The sequence below is a fragment of the Scyliorhinus torazame genome, chromosome 6 (genome assembly GCF_047496885.1).
Source record: "Scyliorhinus torazame isolate Kashiwa2021f chromosome 6, sScyTor2.1, whole genome shotgun sequence".
Taxonomy (NCBI): Eukaryota; Metazoa; Chordata; class Chondrichthyes; order Carcharhiniformes; family Scyliorhinidae; genus Scyliorhinus; species Scyliorhinus torazame.
This window is the reverse complement of record NC_092712.1, coordinates 7,957,763-7,978,109: the sequence shown is the minus strand read 5'-3', so window position 1 is coordinate 7,978,109 and position 20,347 is coordinate 7,957,763. Positions and strand designations below refer to the sequence as shown.

The 20,347-nt window shown below is 55.7% G+C and overlaps 1 protein-coding gene across 6 annotated transcripts in view; it reads right to left on the bottom strand.

Annotated features, from left to right (window-relative positions):
- Positions 1-20,347, bottom strand: part of LOC140424662 (IQ motif and ankyrin repeat domain-containing protein 1-like) — a 775,223-nt gene that overhangs the window by 488,781 nt on the left and 266,095 nt on the right. For all 6 annotated transcript variants that reach the window (XM_072507911.1, XM_072507913.1, XM_072507908.1 and 3 more), the window contains one exon: positions 6,712-6,851. In XM_072507911.1, coding sequence (XP_072364012.1) covers positions 6,712-6,851 — 140 coding nt within the window. The remainder of the gene's footprint in view (positions 1-6,711; positions 6,852-20,347) is intronic.

Below are 20,347 nucleotides of genomic sequence, written 5' to 3'. Positions count from 1 at the left end.
ACCCAGCCAGCCAGCAGTCTGGAACAGGGCAACTGGAGGGAGCAGTTTCCCCAGTGTGATGATAACCCACCAGCCAGCAGTCTGGAACAGGTCCACTGGAGGGAGCAGTTTCCCCAGTGTGATGATAACCCAGCCAGCAGTCTGGAACAGCTCCACTGGAGGGAGCAGTTTCCCCAGTGTGACTGATAACCCACCAGCCAGCAGTCTGGAACAGCTCCACTGGAGGGAGCAGTTTCCCCAGTGTGATGATAACCCAGCCAGCAGTCTGGAACAGCTCCACTGGAGGGAGCAGTTTCCCCAGTGTGACTGATAACCCAGCCAGCCAGCAGTCTGGAACAGGGCCACTGGAGGGTGCAGTTTTCCCCAGTCTGATGATATCCCAGCCAGCAGTCTGGAACAGCTCCACTGGAGGGAGCAGTTTCCTCAGTGTGATGATAACCCAGCCAGCAGTCTGGAACAGGGCCACTGGAGGGAGCAGTTTCCCCAGTGTGATGATATCCCAGCCAGCAGTCTGGAACAGCTCCACTGGAGAGAGCAGTTTCCCCAGTGTGATGATATCCCAGCCAGCAGTCTGGAACAGGGCCACTGGAGGGAGCAGTTTCCCCAATGTGACTGATAACCCAGCCAGCAGTCTGGAACAGCTCCACTGGAGGTGGCAGTTTCCCCAGTGTGATGATAACCCAGCCAGCAGTCTGGAACAGCTCCACTGGAGGTGGCAGTTTCCCCAGTGTAATGATAACCCAGCCAGCCAGCAGTCTGGAACAGCTCCACTGGAGGGAGCAGTTTCCCCAGTGTGATGATATCCCAGCCAGCAGTCTGGAACAGGTCCACTGGAGGGATCAGTTTCCCCAGTGTGATGATATCCCAGCCAGCAGTATGGAACAGGTCCACTGGAAGGAGCAGTTTCCCCAGTGTGACTGATAACCCACCAGCCAGCAGTCTGGAACAGCTCCACTGGAGGGAGCAGTTTCCCCAGTGTGACTGATAACCCAGCCAGCAGTCTGGAACAGGTCCAGTGGAGGGAGCAGTTTCCCCAGTGTGACGATAACCCAGCCAGCCAGCAGTCTGGAACAGGTCCACTGGAGGGAGCAGTTTCCCCAGTGTGATGATAACCCAGCCAGCAGTCTGGAACAGCTCCACTGGAGGGAGCAGTTTCCTCAGTGTGATGATAACCCAGCCAGCAGTCTGGAACAGGTCCACTGGCGGGAGCAGTTTCCCCAGTGTGACTGATATCCCACCAGCCAGCAGTCTGGAACAGCTCCACTGGAGGGAGGAGTTTCCCCAGTGTGATGATAACCCAGCCAGCCAGCAGTCTGGAACAGGGCCACTGGAGGGAGCAGTTTCCCCAGTGTGATGATAACCCAGCCAGCAGTCTGGAACAGCTCCACTGGAGGGAGCAGTTTCCCCAGTGTGATGATAACCCAGCCAGCCAGCAGTCTGGAACAGCTCCACTGGAGGGAGCAGTTTCCCCAGTGTGATGATAACCCAGCCAGCAGTCTGGAACAGCTCCACTGGAGGGTGCAGTTTTCCCCAGTGTGATGATAACCCACCAGCCAGCAGTCTGGAACAGGTCCACTGGAGGGAGCAGTTTCCCCAGTGTGATGATAACCCAGCCAGCAGACTGGAACAGCTCCACTGGAGGGAGCAGTTTCCCCAGTGTGATGATAACCCAGCCAGCAGTCTGGAACAGGGCCACTGGAGGGAGCAGTTTCCCCAGTGTGATGATAACCCAGCCAGCAGTCTGGAACAGCTCCACTGGAGGGAGCAGTTTCACCAGTGTGATGATATCCCAGCCAGCAGTCTGGAACAGCTCCACTGGAGCGAGCAGTTTCCCCAGTGTGATGATAACCCAGCCAGCAGTCTGGAACAGCTCCACTGGAGGGAGCAGTTTCCCCAGTGTGATGATAACCCAGCCAGCAGTCTGGAACATCTCCACTGGAGGGAGCAGTTTCCCCAGTGTGGCTGATAACCCAGCCAGCCAGTAGTCTGGAACAGCTCCACTGGAGGGTGCAGTTTTCCCCAGTCTGATGATATCCCAGCCAGCAGTCTGGAACAGCTTCACTGGAGGGAGCAGTTTCCTCAGTGTGATGATAACCCAGCCAGCAGTCTGGAACAGGGCCACAGGAGGGAGCAGTTTCCCCAGTGTGATGATATCCCAGCCAGCAGTCTGGAACAGCTCCACTGGAGGGAGCAGTTTCCCCAGTGTGATGATATCCCAGCCAGCAGTCTGGAACAGGGCCACTGGAGGGAGCAGTTTCCCCAATGTGACTGATAACCCAGCCAGCAGTCTGGAACAGCTCCACTGGAGATGGCAGTTTCCCCAGTGTGATGATAACCCAGCCAGCAGTCTGGAACAGCTCCACTGGAGGTGGCAGTTTCCCCAGTGTGATGATAACCCAGCCAGCAGTCTGGAACAGGTCCACTGGAGGGATCAGTTTCCCCAGTGTGATGATATCCCAGCCAGCAGTCTGGAACAGGTCCACTGGAGGGAGCAGTTTCCCCAGTGTGATGATAACCCACCAGCAGTCTGGAACAGCTCCACTGGAGGGATCAGTTTCCCCAGTGTGATGATATCCCAGCCAGCAGTCTGGAACAGGTCCACTGGAAGGAGCAGTTTCCCCAGTGTGACTGATAACCCACCAGCCAGCAGTCTGGAACAGCTCCACTGGAGGGAGCAGTTTCCCCAGTGTGACTGATAACCCAGCCAGCAGTCTGGAACAGGTCCACTGGAGGGAGCAGTTTCCCCAGTGTGATGATAACCCAGCCAGCCAGCAGTCTGGAACAGGTCCACTGGAGGGAGCAGTTTCCCCAGTGTGATGATATCCCAGCCAGCAGTCTGGAACAGGTCCACTGGAGGGATCAGTTTCCCCAGTGTGATGATATCCCAGCCAGCAGTCTGGAACAGGTCTACTGGAAGGAGCAGTTTCCCCAGTGTGACTGATAACCCACCAGCCAGCTGTCTGGAACAGCTCCACTGGAGGGAGCAGTTTCCCCAGTGTGACTGATAACCCAGCCAGCAGTCTGGAACAGGTCCACTGGAGGGAGCAGTTTCCCCAGTGTGACGATAACCCAGCCAGCCAGCAGTCTGGAACAGGTCCACTGGAGGGAGCAGTTTCCCCAGTGTGATGATAACCCAGCCAGCAGTCTGGAACAGGTCCACTGGCGGGAGCAGTTTCCCCAGTGTGACTGATATCCCACCAGCCAGCAGTCTGGAACAGCTCCACTGGAGGGAGGAGTTTCCCCAGTGTGATGATAACCCAGCCAGCCAGCAGTCTGGAACAGGGCCACTGGAGGGAGCAGTTTCCCCAGTGTGATGATAACCCAGCCAGCAGTCTGGAACAGCTCCACTGGAGGGAGCAGTTTCCCCAGTGTGATGATAACCCAGCCAGCCAGCAGTCTGGAACAGCTCCACTGGAGGGAGCAGTTTCCCCAGTGTGATGATAACCCAGCCAGCAGTCTGGAACAGCTCCACTGGAGGGTGCAGTTTTCCCCAGTGTGATGATAACCCACCAGCCAGCAGTCTGGAACAGGTCCACTGGAGGGAGCAGTTTCCCCAGTGTGATGATAACCCAGCCAGCAGTCTGGAACAGCTCCACTGGAGGGAGCAGTTTCCCCAGTGTGATGATAACCCAGCCAGCAGTCTGGAACAGGGCCACTGGAGGGAGCAGTTTCCCCAGTGTTATGATAACCCAGCCAGCAGTCTGGAACAGCTCCACTGGAGGGAGCAGTTTCCCCAGTGTGATGATATCCCAGCCAGCAGTCTGGAACAGCTCCACTGGAGCGAGCAGTTTCCCCAGTGTGATGATAACCCAGCCAGCAGTCTGGAACAGCTCCACTGGAGGGAGCAGTTTCCCCAGTGTGATGATAACCCAGCCAGCAGTCTGGAACAGCTCCACTGGAGGGAGCAGTTTCCCCAGTGTGGCTGATAACCCAGCCAGCCAGTAGTCTGGAACAGCTCCACTGGAGGGTGCAGTTTTCCCCAGTCTGATGATATCCCAGCCAGCAGTCTGGAACAGCTCCACTGGAGGGAGCAGTTTCCTCAGTGTGATGATAACCCAGCCAGCAGTCTGGAACAGGGCCACTGGAGGGAGCAGTTTCCCCAGTGTGATGATATCCCAGCCAGCAGTCTGGAACAGCTCCACTGGAGGGAGCAGTTTCCCCAGTGTGATGATATCCCAGCCAGCAGTCTGGAACAGGGCCACTGGAGGGAGCAGTTTCCCCAATGTGACTGATAACCCAGCCAGCAGTCTGGAACAGGGCCACTGGAGGGAGCAGTTTCCCCAGTGTGATGATATACCAGCCAGCAGTCTGGAACAGCTCCACTGGAGGGAGCAGTTTCCCCAGTGTGATGATATCCCAGCCAGCTGTCTGGAACAGGGCCACTGGAGGGAGCAGTTTCCCCAATGTGACTGATAACCCAGCCAGCAGTCTGGAACAGGGCCACTGGAGGGAGCAGTTTCCCCAGTGTGATGATAACCCAGCCAGCAGTCTGGAACAGCTCCACTGGAGGTGGCAGTTTCCCCAGTGTGATGATAACCCAGCCAGCAGTCTGGAACAGGTCCACTGGAGGGATCAGTTTCCCCAGTGTGATGATATCCCAGCCAGCAGTCTGGAACAGGTCCACTGGAGGGAGCAGTTTCCCCAGTGTGATGATAACCCACCAGCAGTCTGGAACAGCTCCACTGGAGGGATCAGTTTCCCCAGTGTGATGATATCCCAGCCAACAGTCTGGAACAGGTCCACTGGAAGGAGCAGTTTCCCCAGTGTGACTGATAACCCACCAGCCAGCAGTCTGGAACAGCTCCACTGGAGGGAGCAGTTTCCCCAGTGTGACTGATAACCCAGCCAGCAGTCTGGAACAGGTCCACTGGAGGGAGCAGTTTCCCCAGTGTGATGATAACCCAGCCAGCCAGCAGTCTGGAACAGGTCCACTGGAGGGAGCAGTTTCCCCAGTGTGATGATAACCCAGCCAGCAGTCTGGAACAGCTCCACTGGAGGGAGCAGTTTCCTCAGTGTGATGATAACCCAGCCAGCAGTCTGGAACAGGTCCACTGGCGGGAGCAGTTTCCCCAGTGTGACTGATATCCCACCAGCCAGCAGTCTGGAACAGCTCCACTGGAGGGAGGAGTTTCCCCAGTGTGATGATAACCCAGCCAGCAGTCTGGAACAGGGCCACTGGAGGGAGCAGTTTCCCCAGTGTGACTGATAACCCAGCCAGCCAGCAGTCTGGAACAGCTCCACTGGAGGGAGCAGTTTCCCCAGTGTGACTGATAACCCAGCCAGCAGTCTGGAACAGCTCCACTGGAGGGAGCAGTTTCCCCAGTGTGATGATAACCCAGCCAGCCAGCAGTCTGGAACAGCTCCACTGGAGGGAGCAGTTTCCCCAGTGTGATGATAACCCAGCCAGCAGTCTGGAACAGCTCCACTGGAGGGAGCAGTTTCCCCAGTGTGATGATAACTCAGCCAGCAGTCTGGAACAGCTCCACTGGAGGGAGCAGTTTCCCCAGTGTGATGATAACCCAGCCAGCAGTCTGGAACAGGTCCACTGGAGGGAGCAGTTTCCCCAGTGTGATGATAACCCAGCCAGCCTGCAGTCTGGAACAGCTCCACTGGAGGGAACAGTTTCCCCAGTGTGATGATAACCCAGCCAGCAGTCTGGAACAGCTCCACTGGAGGGAGCAGTTTCCCCAGTGTGATGATAACCCACCAGCCAGCAGTCTGGAACAGCTCCACTGGAGGTGGCAGTTTCCCCAGTGTGATGATAACCCAGCTAGCAGTCTGGAACAGCTCCACTGGAGGGAGCAGTTTCCCCAGTGTGAAGATAACCCAGCCAGCAGTCTGGAACAGCTCCACTGGAGGGAGCAGTTTCCCCAGTGTGACTGATAACCCAGCCAGCAGTCTGGAACAGGGCCACTGGAGGGAGCAGTTTCCCCAGTGTGATGATAACCCAGCCAGCAGTCTGGAACAGCTCCACTGGAGGGAGCAGTTTCCCCAGTGTGATGATAACCCAGCCAGCAGTCTGGAACAGGGCCACTGGAGGGAGCAGTTTCCCCAGTGTGATGATAACCCAGCCAGCCAGCAGTCTGGAACAGGGCCACTGGAGGGAGCAGTTTCCCCAGTGTGATGATAACCCAGCCAGCAGTCTGGAACAGGTCCACTGGAGGGAGCAGTTTCCCCTGTGTGATGATAACCCAGCCAGCAGTCTGGAACAGCTCCACTGGAGGGAGCAGTTTCCCCCAGTGTGATGATAACCCACCAGCCAGCAGTCTGGAACAGGTCCACTGGAGGGAGCAGTTTCCCCAGTGTGATGATAACCCAGCCAGCAGTCTGGAACAGGTCCACTGGAGGGAGCAGTTTCCTCAGTGTGATGATAACCCAGCCAGCAGTCTGGAACAGGTCCACTGGAGGGAGCAGTTTCCCCAGTGTGATGATATCCCAGCCAACAGTCTGGAACAGCTCCACTGGAGGGAGCAGTATCCCCAGTGTGATGATAACCCAGCCAGCAGTCTGGAACATCTCCACTGGAAGGAGTAGTTTCCCCAGTGTGATGATAACCCAGCCAGCAGTCTGGAACAGCTCCACTGGAGGGAGCAGTATCCCCAGTGTGATGATAACCCAGCCAGCAGTCTGGAACAGCTCCACTAGAAGGAGTAGTTTCCCCAGTGTGATGATAACCCAGCCAGCAGTCTGGACAGCTGCCTCACGTCTGACCTGTTGGTTTCCTCCAGTTTCAGTTTCTTCTCGGATGCTAATACCCGCTGCCTCTCTGCTTCCAGCTTATCCCCCAGGGCCACAGTTGTGTTGATGTCCCACTCGTGAAGAATCTTTACGACGGCATCTGTGGATGCTATCTGTCCAGGACCACAAAAAAAAACAACAGAGGTGTGAAATTTGAACTCAGGTCCCTGCCGCTTGCCAACCCCAACGCTTGCTTTGTGAGACTGAGTGACTGAGAATGGGAAGAGACCAGTTATCATTTTAGCAAATCTCGGCCTGTCACAGCTGGAGTTAGATACAGATTATACTTCAAACAAACTGCAGCCCCAAAAACAAAAGATCTTAAAGCTGTTTCTCGCCGTGGGTGCATTCTAAATCAGACTGTCAGGATCCGTTCGTAATGACAGCTGGAGACATGAGGAAATCAATGGGTGTCAGTGGCTGGATTGTGATGTAGTTTAAGGTAAATGACACGGTTAAAGGTGATGGGTGTCTGCTAGCTGTCCCAGAATTGTAAACCTTGCTTTCAAACTGCAGTCTTTTGGTTTTGAACTGAAATCGCAGCCCCCCCCCCCCCCCCCCCCCCCGCTGTTGGCTGCTATTAGGACTGGCCGGGCAAACCTCTTGATTCAGGATGCACTTTGGCATGGACCCTGATGCCATTTTGATGGACTTGGCTAGCAGCCAATCAGCTCTCCTGAGATTCTGGGCCAGCCCCTGTTTTCGATTGCAATTGGTGGAGCCATTCAGAAACTTCTGGAACAGAGAAAGGCAGGTTCCATTTTGGCTTTCAGTTTTCTGCTTCGACCTGAAAGGCAGCACACAGCAGGTTGCGTCTCTCTCTACATGTTGGGGTTCAGAGAGAGGATTCTGAAAAAGGAGCGACGGTAGTGTCAACTGGACTGAGGAGACCTCAGGTGAACACAGCTGTGGGAACAACTGGAAGGGATGAGGGATATGAGAGATAAACCTCTGTGCCTGAACACACCCCAGTCCTGGGGGGGGGGGGGGGGGGCACCATTCCAACCTATAGTTTTGGTGAAGGAGAACCTCGAGATTTGAGTAAACGTTCATTAACCAGTCAGGAAGGAATGTTAGTGCTACATGAGGGACAGAAGGAGGCAGGTATCGTGAATGTGCTAAAGGAGCACAGACAAAATTGGAGGGAAACACTCGGGGGCACTCGATTAACTACTACTGGTGTGGACTTCAAAACGTTTGAACCACTAAGTCCACATGTGTCTCGATTAAAACCACAGAGACTGGCTCAGTTAGAGACCGAGGAACGATGCACGTTGGACATGTTGCAGAAACAAGCGAAACGACCGTGGTCCACGGAACACTGTGGAGAGTTTGGGAGGTCGACGGCCATGTTGGAAGACAACTCGTGCTGATCGTCCCGGCTGCCTACTTAGACATTTAACACCCGCGAATGAAGGGTTTTTCTGTTGGAGTTATGGCAATTGTTTGGGGGATTCTCCGTCAGCCGATGGCAGAATCGGGAAACGCGGTCAGCGGAAAATCAGTGTTGATGCTGGAATTGTGGCCAATTCGCAATTCTCCCGCGCCTCGACAGTGGCATCAATGCGTTCCACTCCGTACAGTCATCAGCGTTGGCGTATCATTAGCGGGCCTGACCCAGTATTCTCTGTGGCCTCTGCAATTCTCCGCCTCCACTGGAGGGAAGGGGCAACGCCCAGGGTCACTTGTGCTTTTAAAAATTAGGAGACAGGCGCCGGGGCTAATGAGAGACACCGAAGAGCTCAGACACGGAGAGTCGCAACCATGGGCTGCCGGCCGGACAGTGGCCACGCTGGCTGGTGGTGCGGGACCAGGGAGTGAAGGGGGACGGACGTGGGGCTGAGGTGACCCCTCACAGGACTGAGGTGTGTCCAGGCCATTGGCCTGGCCTCCAAGGTGGTCATCTTGCACCCCACTGACCACCCACCTTGGACCCTGGTTCTGCAGAGCAATACCGGCTGTATGGGTGCCCCCGCCCACCACCCCAGACCCCACTCTCCGCCATCCCATCCCAACTGGCAACCACCTGGCAGCCGGGCATCATGCGGCCCACCCGAGGGCAACGTCCACAGTAGCCCCTCCAGACAGGGGCCGCAGAGTGAACCGCTGGCAAGGGCAGCACCAGCCAACAGCAGGGACAGGCCGCCAGGCCAGAGTCTGCGGGGACGGGGCAGGGAGTGGGAGCATGCGGGGACAGAGTCCACAGTGCCAACCGAGGCCACCATGTACCCCGGTGCACATGGTTGGGAGGGGGGTATGGACCATGCTAAAATAGAACATAGAACATAGAAAATACAGCACAGAACAGGCCCTTCGGCCCACGATGTTGTGCCAAACTTTTGTCCTAGATTAAGAATAAATTAATCTACACCCCATCATTCTACCGTAATCCATGTACCTATCCAATAGCTGCTTAAAGGCCCCTAATGTTTCCGACTCAACTACTTCCACAGGCAGTGCATTCCATGCCCCCACTACTCACTGGGTAAAGAACCTACCTCTGATATCCCTCCTATATCTTCCACCATTCACCTTCAATTTATGTCCCCTTGTAATGGTTTGTTCCACCCGGGGAAAAAGTCTCTGACTGTCTACTCTATCTATTCCCCTGATCATCTTATAAACCTCTATCAAGTCGCCCCTCATCCTTCTCCATTCTAATGAGAAAAGGCCTAGCACCCTCCACCTTTCCTCGTAAGACCTACTCTCCATTCCAGACAACATCCTGGTAAATCTCCTTTGCACCTTTTCCAAAGCTTCCACATCCTTCCTAAAATGAGGCGACCAGAACTGTACACAGTACTCCAAATGTGGCCTTACCAAGGTTTTGTACAGCTGCATCATCACCTCACGGCTCTTAAATTCAATCCCTCTGTTAATGAACGCTAGCACACCATAGGCCTTCTTCACAGCTCTATCCACTTGAGTGGCAACTTTCAAAGATGTATGAACATAGACCCCAAGATCTCTCTGCTCCTCCACATTGCCAAGAACTCTACCGTTAACCCTGTATTCTGCATTCATATTTGTCCTTCCAAAATGGACAACCTCACACTTTTCAGGGTTAAACTCCATCTGCCACTTCTCAGCCCAGCTCTGCATCCTATCTATGTCTCTTTGCAGCCGACAACAGCCCTCCTTACTATCCACAACTCCACCAATCTTCATATCGTCTGCAAATTTACTTAATGGTGAACCACTGTATTAGGGGATGTAAGGTAGGACCTGCACTACAGGTTCGCCGGTAGCTCCTGCCGGCTGGCTCCGCCCACTAAGATCTGTATAAATATGCATGACCTCCAGTGCCCTGCCATTTCGCCAGCTGCAGCAGGAGGCCACGCATCTGACTGTAATAAAGCCACAGTTGTACCCAACTTTAGTCTTTGTGCAATTGATTGCGCACCACTGACCCACCCTTCAACTCCCTCATCCAAGTCATTAATCAAAATCACAAACAGCAGAGGACCCAGAACTGATCCCTGCGGTACGCCACTGGTAACTGGGATCCAGGCTGAATATTTGCCATCCACCACCACTCTCTGACTTCTATCGGTTAGCCAGTTCGTTATCCAACTGGCCAAATTTCCCACTATCCCATGCCTCCTTACTCTCTGCATAAGCCTACCATGGGGAACCTTATCAAATGCCTTACTAAAATCCATGTACACTACATCCACTGCTTTACCTTCATCCACATGCTTGGTCACCTCCTCAAAGAATTCAATAAGACTTGTGAGGCAAGACCTACCCCTCACAAATCCGTGCTGACTATCCCTAATCAAGCAGTGTCTTTCCAGATGCTCAGAAATACTACCCCTCAGTACCCTTTCCATTACTTTGCCTACCACCGAAGTAAGACTAACTGGCCTGTAATTCCCAGGGTTATCCCTATTCCCTTTTTTGAACAGGGGCACGACATTCGCCACTCTCCAATCCCCTGGTACCACCCCTGTTGACAATGAGGACGAAAAGATCATTGCCAACGGCTCTGCAATTTCATCTCTTGCCTCCCATAGAATCCTTGGATATATCCCGTCAGGCCCTGGGGACTTGTCTATCCTCAAGTTTTTCAAAATGCCCAACACATCTTCCTTCCTAACAAGTATTTCCTCGAGCTTACCAATCTGTTTCACACTGTCCTCTCCAACAATATTGCCCCTCTCATTTGTAAATACAGAAGAAAAGTACTCGTTCAAGACCTCTCCTATCTCTTGAAATGAAAGTCGCTTATTGTCACAAGTAGGCTTCAAACAAAGTTACTGTGAAAAGCCCCTAGTCGCCACATTCTGGCACCTGTTCGGGGAGGTTGGTACAGGAATTGAACGGTGCTGCTGGCCTGCCTTGGTCTGCTTTAAAAGCCAGCGATTTAGCCCTGTGCTAAATCAGCCCCTCAGACTCAATACACAATCACCCGCTACTGTCCTTGATCGGACCTACCCTCGCTCGAGTCATTCTCATATTTCTCACATATGTGTAAAAGGCCTTGGGGTTTTCCTTGATCCTACCCGCCAAAGATTGTTCATGCCCTCTCTTTGCTCTCCTAATCCCTTCCTTCAGTTCCCTCCTGGCTATCTTGTATCCCTCCAGCGCCCTGTTTGAACCTTGTTTTCTCAGCCTTACATAAGTCTCCTTTTTCCTCTTAACAAGACATTCAACCTCTCTTGTCAAACATGGTTCCCTCACTCGACCATCTCTTCCCTGCCTGACAGGGACATACATATCAGGGACACGTAGCACCTGTTCCTTGAACAAGTTCCACATTTCAATTGTGTCCTTCCCTGACAGCCTATGTTCCCAACTTATGCACTTCAATTCTTGTCTGACAACATCGTATTTACCCTTCCCCCAATTGTAAACCTTGCCCTGTTGCACGTACCTATCCCTCTCCATTACTAAAGTGAAAGTCACAGAGTTGTGTTCACTATCTCCAAAATGCTCCCCCACTAACAAATCTATCACTTGCCCTGGTTCATTACCAAGTACCAAATCCAATATTGCCCCTCCTCTGGTCGGACAATCTACATACTGTGTTAGAAAAGCTTCCTGGACACACTGCACAAACACCACTCCATCCAAACTATTTGATCTAAAGAATTTCCACTCAATATTTGGGAAGTTGAAGTCACCCATGACTACTACCTTGTGACTACTGCACCTTTCCAAAATCTGTTTCCCAATCTGTTCCTCCACAGCTCTGTTACTATTGGGGGGCCTATAGAAAACTCCTAACAAGGTGACTGCTCCTTTCCTATTTCTGACTTCAACCCATACTACCTCAGTAGACAGATCCTCCTCGAACTGCCTTTCTGCAGCTGTTATACTATCTCTAATTAACAATGCCACCCCCCCCACCTCTTTTACCACCCTCCCTAATCTTATTGAAACATCTACAACCAGGGACCTCCAACAACCATTTCTGCCCCTCTTCTATCCAGGTTTCCGTGATGGCCACCACATCGTAGTCCCAAGTACCGATTCATGCCTTAAGTTCACCCACCTTATTCCTGATGCTTCTTGCAAAGAACAAAGAACAAAGAAATGTACAGCACAGGAACAAGCCCTTCGGCCCTCAAAGCCCGTGCCGACCATGCTGCCCGACTAAACTACAATCTTCTACACTTCCTGGGTCCGTATCCTTCTATTCCCATCCTATTCATATATTTGTCAAGATGCCCCTTAAATGTCCCTATCGTCCCTGCTTCCACCACCTCCTCCGGTAGCGAGTTCCAGGCACCCACTACCCTCTGCGTAAAAAACTTGCCTCGTACATCTACTCTAAACCTTGCTCCTCTCACCTTAAACCTATGCCCCCTAGTAATTGACCCCTCTACCCTGGGGAAAAGTCTCTGACTATCCACTCTGTCTATGCCCCTCATAATTTTATATACCTCTATCAGGTCTCCCCTCAACCTCCTTCGTTCCAGTGAGAACAAACCGAGTTTATTCAATCGCTCCTCATAGCTAATGCCCTCCATACCAGGCAACATTCTGGTAAATCTCTTCTGCACCCTCTCTAAAGCCTCCACATCCTTCTGGTAGTGTGGCGACCAGAATTGAACACTATACTCCAAGTTTGGCCTAACTAAGGTTGTATACAGCTGCAACATGACTTGCCAATTCTTATACTCAATGCCCCGGCCAATGAAGGCAAGCATGCCGTATGCCTTCTTGACTACCTTCTCCACCTGTGTTGCCCCTTTCAATGACCTGTGGACCTGTACTCCTAGATCTCTTTGACTTTCAATACTCTTGAGGGTTCTACCATTCACTGTATATTCCTGACCTGCATTAGAACTTCCAAAATGCATTACCTCACATTTGTCCGGATTAAACTCCATCTGCCATCTCTCCGCCCAAGTCTCCAGACAATCTAAATCCTGCTGTATCCTCCGACAGTCCTCATCGCTATCCGCAATTCCACCAACCTTTGTGTCATCTGCAAACTTACTAATCAGACCAGTTACATTTTCCTCCAAATCATTTATATATACTACAAAGTGCAAAGGTCCCAGCACTGATCCCTGTGGAACACCACTGGTCACAGCCCTCCAATTAGAAAAGCATCCCTCCATTGCTACTCTCTGCCTTCTATGGCCTAGCCAGTTCTGTATCCACCTTGCCAGCTCACCCCTGATTCCGTGTGACTTCACCTTTTGTACTAGTCTACCATGAGGGACCTTGTCAAAGGCCTTACTGAAGTCCATATAGACAACATCTACTGCCCTACCTGCATCAATCATCTTAGTGACCTCCTCGAAAAACTCTATCAAGTTAGTGAGACACGACCTCCCCTTCACAAAACCGTGCTGCCTCTCACTAATACGTCCATTTGCTTCCAAATGGGAGTAGATCCTGTCTCGAAGAATTCTCTCCAGTAATTTCCCTACCACTGAAGTAAGGCTCACCGGCCTGTAGTTCCCGGGATTATCCTTGCTACCCTTCTTAAACAGAGGAACAACATTGGCAATTCTCCAGTCCTCCGGGACATCCCCTGAAGACAGCGAGGATCCAAAGATTTCTGTCAAGGCCTCAGCAATTTCCTCTCCAGCCTCCTTCAGTATTCTGGGGTAGATCCCATCAGGCCCTGGGGACTTATCTACCTTAATATTTTTTAAGACACCCAACACCTCGTCTTTTTGGATCACAATGTGACCCAGGCTATCTACACCCCCTTCTCCAGACTCAACATCTACCAATTCCTTCTCTTTGGTGAATACTGATGCAAAGTATTCATTTAGTACCTCACCCATTTCCTCTGGCTCCACACATAGATTCCCTTGCCTATCCTTCAGTGGGCCAACCCTTTCCCTGGCTACCCTCTTGCTTTTTATGTACGTGTAAAAAGCCTTGGGATTTTCCTTAACCCTATTTGCCAATGACTTTTCGTGACACCTTCTAGCCCTCCTGACTCCTTGCTTAAGTTCCTTCCTACTTTCCTTATATTCCACGCAGGCTTCGTCTGTTCCCAGCCTTTTAGCCCTGACAAATGCCTTCTTTTTCTTTTTGACGAGGCCTACAATATCACTCGTCAACCAAGGTTCCCGAAAATTGCCGTATTTATCTTTCTTCCTCACAGGAACATGCCGGTCCTGTATTCCTTTCAACTGCCACTTGAAAGCCTCCCACATGTCAGATGTTGATTTGCCCTCAAACATCCGCCCCCAATCTATGTTCTTCAGTTCCCGCCTAATATTGTTATAATTAGCCTTCCCCCAATTTAGCACATTCATCCTCGGACCACTCTTATCCTTGTCCACCAGTACTTTAAAACTTACTGAATTGTGGTCACTGTTACCGAAATGCTCCCCTACTGAAACATCTACCACCTGGCCGGGCTCATTCCCCAATACCAGGTCCAGTACCGCCCTTTCCCTAGTTGGACTGTCTACATATTGTTTTAAGAAGCCCTCCTGGATGCTCCTTACAAACTCCGCCCCGTCTAAGCCCCTGGCACTAAGTGAGTCCCAGTCAATATTGGGGAAGTTGAAGTCTCCCATCACCACAACCCTGTTGTTTTTACTCTTTTCCAAAATCTGTCTACCTATCTGCTCCTCTATCTCCCACTGGCTGTTGGGAGGCCTGTAGTATACCCCCAACATTGTGACTGCACCCTTCTTATTCCTGATCTCTACCCATATAGCCTCACTGCCCTCTGAGGTGTCCTCTCGCAGTACAGCTGTGATATTCTCCCGAACAAGTAGCGCAACTCCACCTCCCCTTTTACATCCCCCTCTATCCCGCCTGAAACATCTAAATCCTGGAACGTTTAGCTGCCAATCCTGCCCTTCCCTCAACCAGGTCTCTGTAATGGCCACAACATCATAGTTCCAAGTACTAATCCAAGCTCTAAGTTCATCTGCCTTACCCGTAATGCTCCTTGCATTAAAACATATGCACTTCAGGCCACCAGACCCGCTGTGTTCAGCAACTTCTCCCCGTCTGCTCTGCCTCAGAGCCACACTGTCCCTATTCCCTAGTTCTCCCTCAATGCTCTCACCTTCTGACCTATTGCTCCCGTGCCCACCCCCCCTGCGTTGAAGTATACACACTTCAACCCATCTCCGTGCCTGCAAGTACTCTCCTTTGTCAGTGTTCCCTTCCCCACTGCCTCATTACACGCTTTGTCGTCCTGAATATCGGCTACCTTAGTTGCTGGACTACAAATTAGGTTCCCATTCCCCTGCCAAATTAGTTTAAACCCTCCCGAAGAGTACTAGAAAACCTCCCTCCCAGGATATTGGTGCCCCTCTGGTTCGGATGCAACCCGTCCTGCTCGTACAGATCCCACCTGCTGGTCCCCGCAGCCCTGGGGGATGCGCTTTCCTGCTGGTCACCGCAGCCCTGGGGGACGCCCTGCGGCTGTCCGAGCTGGAGCTGCTCGAGCTGCTGCTGGTCCCCGCAGCCCTGGGGGATGCGCCGTCCTGCTGGTCCCCGCAGCCCTGGGGGATGCGCCTTCCTGCTGGTCCCCGCAGCCCTGGGGGATGCGCCTTCCTGCTGGTCCCCGCAGCCCTGGGGGATGCGCCTTCCTGCTGGTCCCCGCAGCCCTGGGGGATGCGCCTTCCTGCTGGTCCCCGCAGCTCTGGGGGATGCGCCTTCCTGCTGGTCCCCGCAGCCCTGGGGGATGCGCCTTCCTGCTGGTCCCCGCAGCCCTGGGGGATGCGCCTTCCTGCTGGTCCCCGCAGCCCTGGGGGACGCCCTGCGGCTGTCCGAGCTGGAGCTGCTCGAGGAGGAGGAAGCTGCAGCAGCGGAGTGGGCAGCAGCACAGTGGGCAGCAGCGGAGTGGGCAGCAGCGGAGCGGGCAGCAGCGGATTGGGCAGCAGCGGAATGGGCAGCAGTGGAATGGGCAGCAGCGGAGTGGGCAGCAGCGGAGTGGGCAGCAGCGGAGTGGGCAGCAGCGGAATGGGCTGCAGCGGAGCGGGCAGCAGCGAAGCGGGCAGCAGCGAAGCGGGCAGCAGCGGAGCGGGCAGCAGCGAAGCGGGCAGCAGCGGAATGGGCTGCAGCGGAGCGGGCAGCAGCGAAGCGGGCAGCAGCGAAGTGGGCAGCAGCGGAGAGGGCAGCAGCGGAGCGGGCAGCAGCGGAGCGGGCAGCAGCGAAGCGGGCAGCAGCGGAGCGGGCAGCAGCGGAGCGGGCAGCAGCGGAGCGGGCAGCAGCAGAGCGGGCAGCAGCGGAGCGGGCAGCAGCGGAGCGGGCAGCAGCGGAGCGGGCAGCAGCGAGATGGGCAGCAGCGGAGTGGGCAGCAGTGGAGCGGGCAGCAGCGGAGTGGGCAGCAGCAGAGCGAGCAGCAGTGGAGTGGGCAGCAGCAGAGCGGGCAGCAGAGCGGGCAGCAGCAGAGTGGGCAGCAGTGGGGTGGGCAGCAGCGGTGTGGGCAACAGCGGTGTGGGCAACAGCAGAGCGGGCAGCAGCGAGACGGGCAGCAGCGGAGTGGGTAGCAGTGGTGTGGGCACCAGCAGAGTGGGCAGCAGCAGAGCGGGCAGCATCGAGACGGGCAGCAGCGGAGCGGGCAGCAGCGGAGCGGGCAGCAGCGGAATGGGCAGCAGCAGAGCGGGCAGCAGCGAGACGGGCAGCAGCGGAGCGGGCAGCAGCGGTGTGGGCAACAGCGGAGCGGGCAGCAGCGGAGTGGGCAGCAGCGGAGCGGGAAGCAGCGGAGTGGGCAGCAGCGGAGTGGGCAGCAGCGGAGCGGGCAGCAGCGGAGCGTGCAGCAGCGGAATGGGCAGCAGCGGAGCGGGCAGCAGCGGAGCGGGCAGCAGCGGAGCGGGCAGCAGCAGAGTGGGCAGCAGCGGAGTGGGCAGCAGCGGAGCGGGCAGCAGCGGAGCGGGCAGCAGCGGAATGGGCAGCAGCGGAATGGGCAGCAGCGGAGTGGGCAGCAGTGGAATGGGTAGCAGTGGAGCGGGCAGCAGCGGAGCGGGCAGCAGCGGAGCGGGCAGCAGCGGAATGGGCAGCAGCGGAGTGGGCAGCAGCGGAGCGGGCAGCAGGGGAGCGGGCAGCAGTGGAATGGGCAGCAGTGGAGCAGGCAGCAGCGGAGCGGGCAGCAGTGGAGCGGGCAGCAGCGGAGTGGGCAGCAGCGGAGCGGGCAGCAGGGGAGCGGGCAGCAGTGGAATGGGCAGCAGTGGAGCGGGCAGCAGCGGAGCGGGCAGCAGCGGAGCGGGCAGCAGCGGAGTGGGCAGCAGCGGAGTGGGCAGCAGCGGAGCGGGCAGCAGCGGAGTGGGCAGCAGCGGAATGGGCAGCAGCGGAGTGGGCAGCAGCGGAGCGGGCAGCAGGGGAGCGGGCAGCAGTGGAATGGGCAGCAGTGGAGCGGGCAGCAGCGGAGCGGGCAGCAGCGGAGCGGGCAGCAGCGGAGCGGGCAGCAGTGGAACGGGCAGCAGCGGAGCGGGCAGCAGCGGAGCGGGCAGCAGTGGAATGGGCAGCAGCGGAGCGGGCAGCAGCGGAATGGGCAGCAGTGGAGCGGGCAGCAGCGGAGCGGGCAGCAGCGGAGCGGGCAGCAGCGGTGTGGGCAGCAGCGTAATGGGCAGCAGAGGAGTGGGCAGCAGCGGAGTGGGCAGCAGCGGAGCGTGCAGCAGCGGTGTGGGCAGCAGCGTAATAGGCAGCAGAGGAGTGGGCAGCAGCGGTGTGGGCAGCAGCGGAGTGTGCAGCAGCGGAGCGGGCAGCAGCGGAGTGGGCAGCAGCGTAATGGGCAGCAGCGGAGCGGGCAGCAGCGGAGTGGGCAGCAGCAGCGGAATGGGCAGCAGCGGAGTGGGCAGCAGCGGAGTGGGCAGCAGCGGAGTGGGCAGCAGCGGAGCGTGCAGCAGCGTAATGGGCAGCAGCGGAGTGGGCAGCAGCGGAGCGGGCAGCAGCGGAGTGGGCAGCAGCGTAATGGGCAGCAGCGGAGCGGGCAGCAGCGGAATGGGCAGCAGCGGAATGGGCAGCAGCGGAGTGGGCAGCAGCGGAGCGGGCAGCAGCGGAGTGGGCAGCAGCGTAATGGGCAGCAGCGGAGCGGGCAGCAGCGGAATGGGCAGCAGCGGAATGGGCAGCAGCGGAATGGGCAGCAGCGGAGCGGGCAGCAGCGGAATGGGCAGCAGTGGAGTGGGCAGCAACGGAGCGGGCAGCAGAGGAGTGGGCAACAGTGGAGCGGGCAGCAGCGGTGTGGGCAGCAGCGGAGCGGGCAGCAGCGGAGCGGGCAGCAGCGGAGCGGGCAGCAGCGGAATGGGCAGCAGTGGAGTGGGCAGCAACGGAGCGGGCAGCAGAGGAGTGGGCAACAGTGGAGCGGGCAGCAGCGGAGCAGGCAGCAGCGGAGCAGGCAGCAGCGGAGTGGGCAGCAGCGGAGAGGGCAGCAGCGGAGCGGGCAGCAGCGGAGAGGGCAGCAGCAGAAAAGGAAGCAGCTGCTGAGGGTGGAGAGCCGCCCGCCCAATAGGCCGAGGAGGAGGAGGCGCCGCATGAGGCCCCGTGTGAGGCCCCGTGTGTACGGGCACCGCCTGTCACGCTGAGGAGCGCCGTTGGGATGTCCAGGTGGCTCTGGTACATGGCTGCCTGTGTGAGGGCAGCCCTGCCAAGAATCTCAGCCTGCACAGAATGCCCCAGGCTGATTCAAGGCTAAAATCCTCGCCCTCAAGGCCTCCACCGCGGACGCCACCCATGTGGTTTGACCTGGGTAGCACCGGTGGCCGACACCCCCTCCTCCTCCTGCACGCAGATGGATTACTCCACCTCCATCCTGCGGTGCTGGACGCTCGCCGGCAACTCCTCACATAGACCCTGACTCTGCAACTGCACCTCCACAATCCAGGGGACCGTCTGTTCCAGAATCTCGAGACCCGTCTGGATGGCAGCTAGTTCCTGGGGCTGGGCTGCCCTCCAACCATCCGCCCCCTCGGCAGTTCCTACCTCCACCTGCTGTACCCGATCATCTGTGTGGCTTACATTAACACCGCAATGAAGTTACTGTTGAAAATCGTCTGGTCGCCACATTCCGGGGCCTGTTCGGGTGCACAGAGGGAGAATTCAGAATGTCCAATTCACCTAACAGCACGTCTTTCGGGACTTCTGGGAGGAAACTGGAGCGCCCGGAGGAAACCCACGCAGAGTGGGAGGGGTCTTTGATTATGCTGCCCGCTTTCCCCAGGCAGCGGGAGGTGTAGATGGAGTCAATGGATGGGAGGCAGGTTCGTGTGATGGACTGGGCGGTGTTCACGACTCTCTGAAGTTTCTTGCGGTCCTGGGCCGAGCAGTTGCCATACCAGGCTGTGATGCAGCCCGATAGGATGCTTTCTATGGTGCATCTGTAAAAGTTGGTAAGAGTCAATGTGGACCTGCCGAATTTCCTTAGTTTCCTGAGGAAGTATAGGCGCTGTTCATAGAATTTACAGTCATTCGGCCCATCGAGTCTGCACCGGCCCTTGGAAAGAGCACCTGACTTAAGCCCACGCCTTCACCCTATCCCCGTAACCCCTAGTAACACAATAACCCCACCCAAACCTTTTTGGAAATTAAGGGGCAATTTAGCATGGCCAATCCACCTAACCTGCACATCTTTGGACTGTGGGTGGAAACCGGAGCACCCGGAGGAAACCCACGCAGAAACGGGGAGGACGTGCAGACTCCGCACAGACAGTGACCCAAGCCAGGAATCGAACCCGGGACCCTGGAGCTGTGAAGCAACAGAGCTAACCATTGTGCTACCGTGCTTTCTTGGTGGTAGCGTCGACGTGGGTGGACCAGGACAGATTTTTGGAGATGTGCACCCCTAGGAATTTGAAACTGCTAACCATCTCCACCTCGGCCCTGTTGATGCTGACAGGGGTGTGTACAGTACTTTGCTTCCTGAAGTCAATGACCAGCTCTTTAGTTTTGCTGGCATTGAGGGAGAGATTGTTGTCGCTACACCACTCCACTAGGTTCTCTATCTCCCTCCTGTATTCGGACTCATCGTTATTCGAGATCCGGCCCACTATGGTCGTATCGTCAGCAAAGTTGTAGATGGAATTGGAACCAAGTTTTGCCACGCAGTCGTGTGTGTACAGGGAGTAGAGCAGGGGGCTAAGTACGCAGCCTTGCGGGGCCCCGGTGTTGAGGACGATTGTGGAGGAGGTGTTGTTGTTCATTCTTACTGATTGTGGTCTGTGGGTCAGAAACTCGA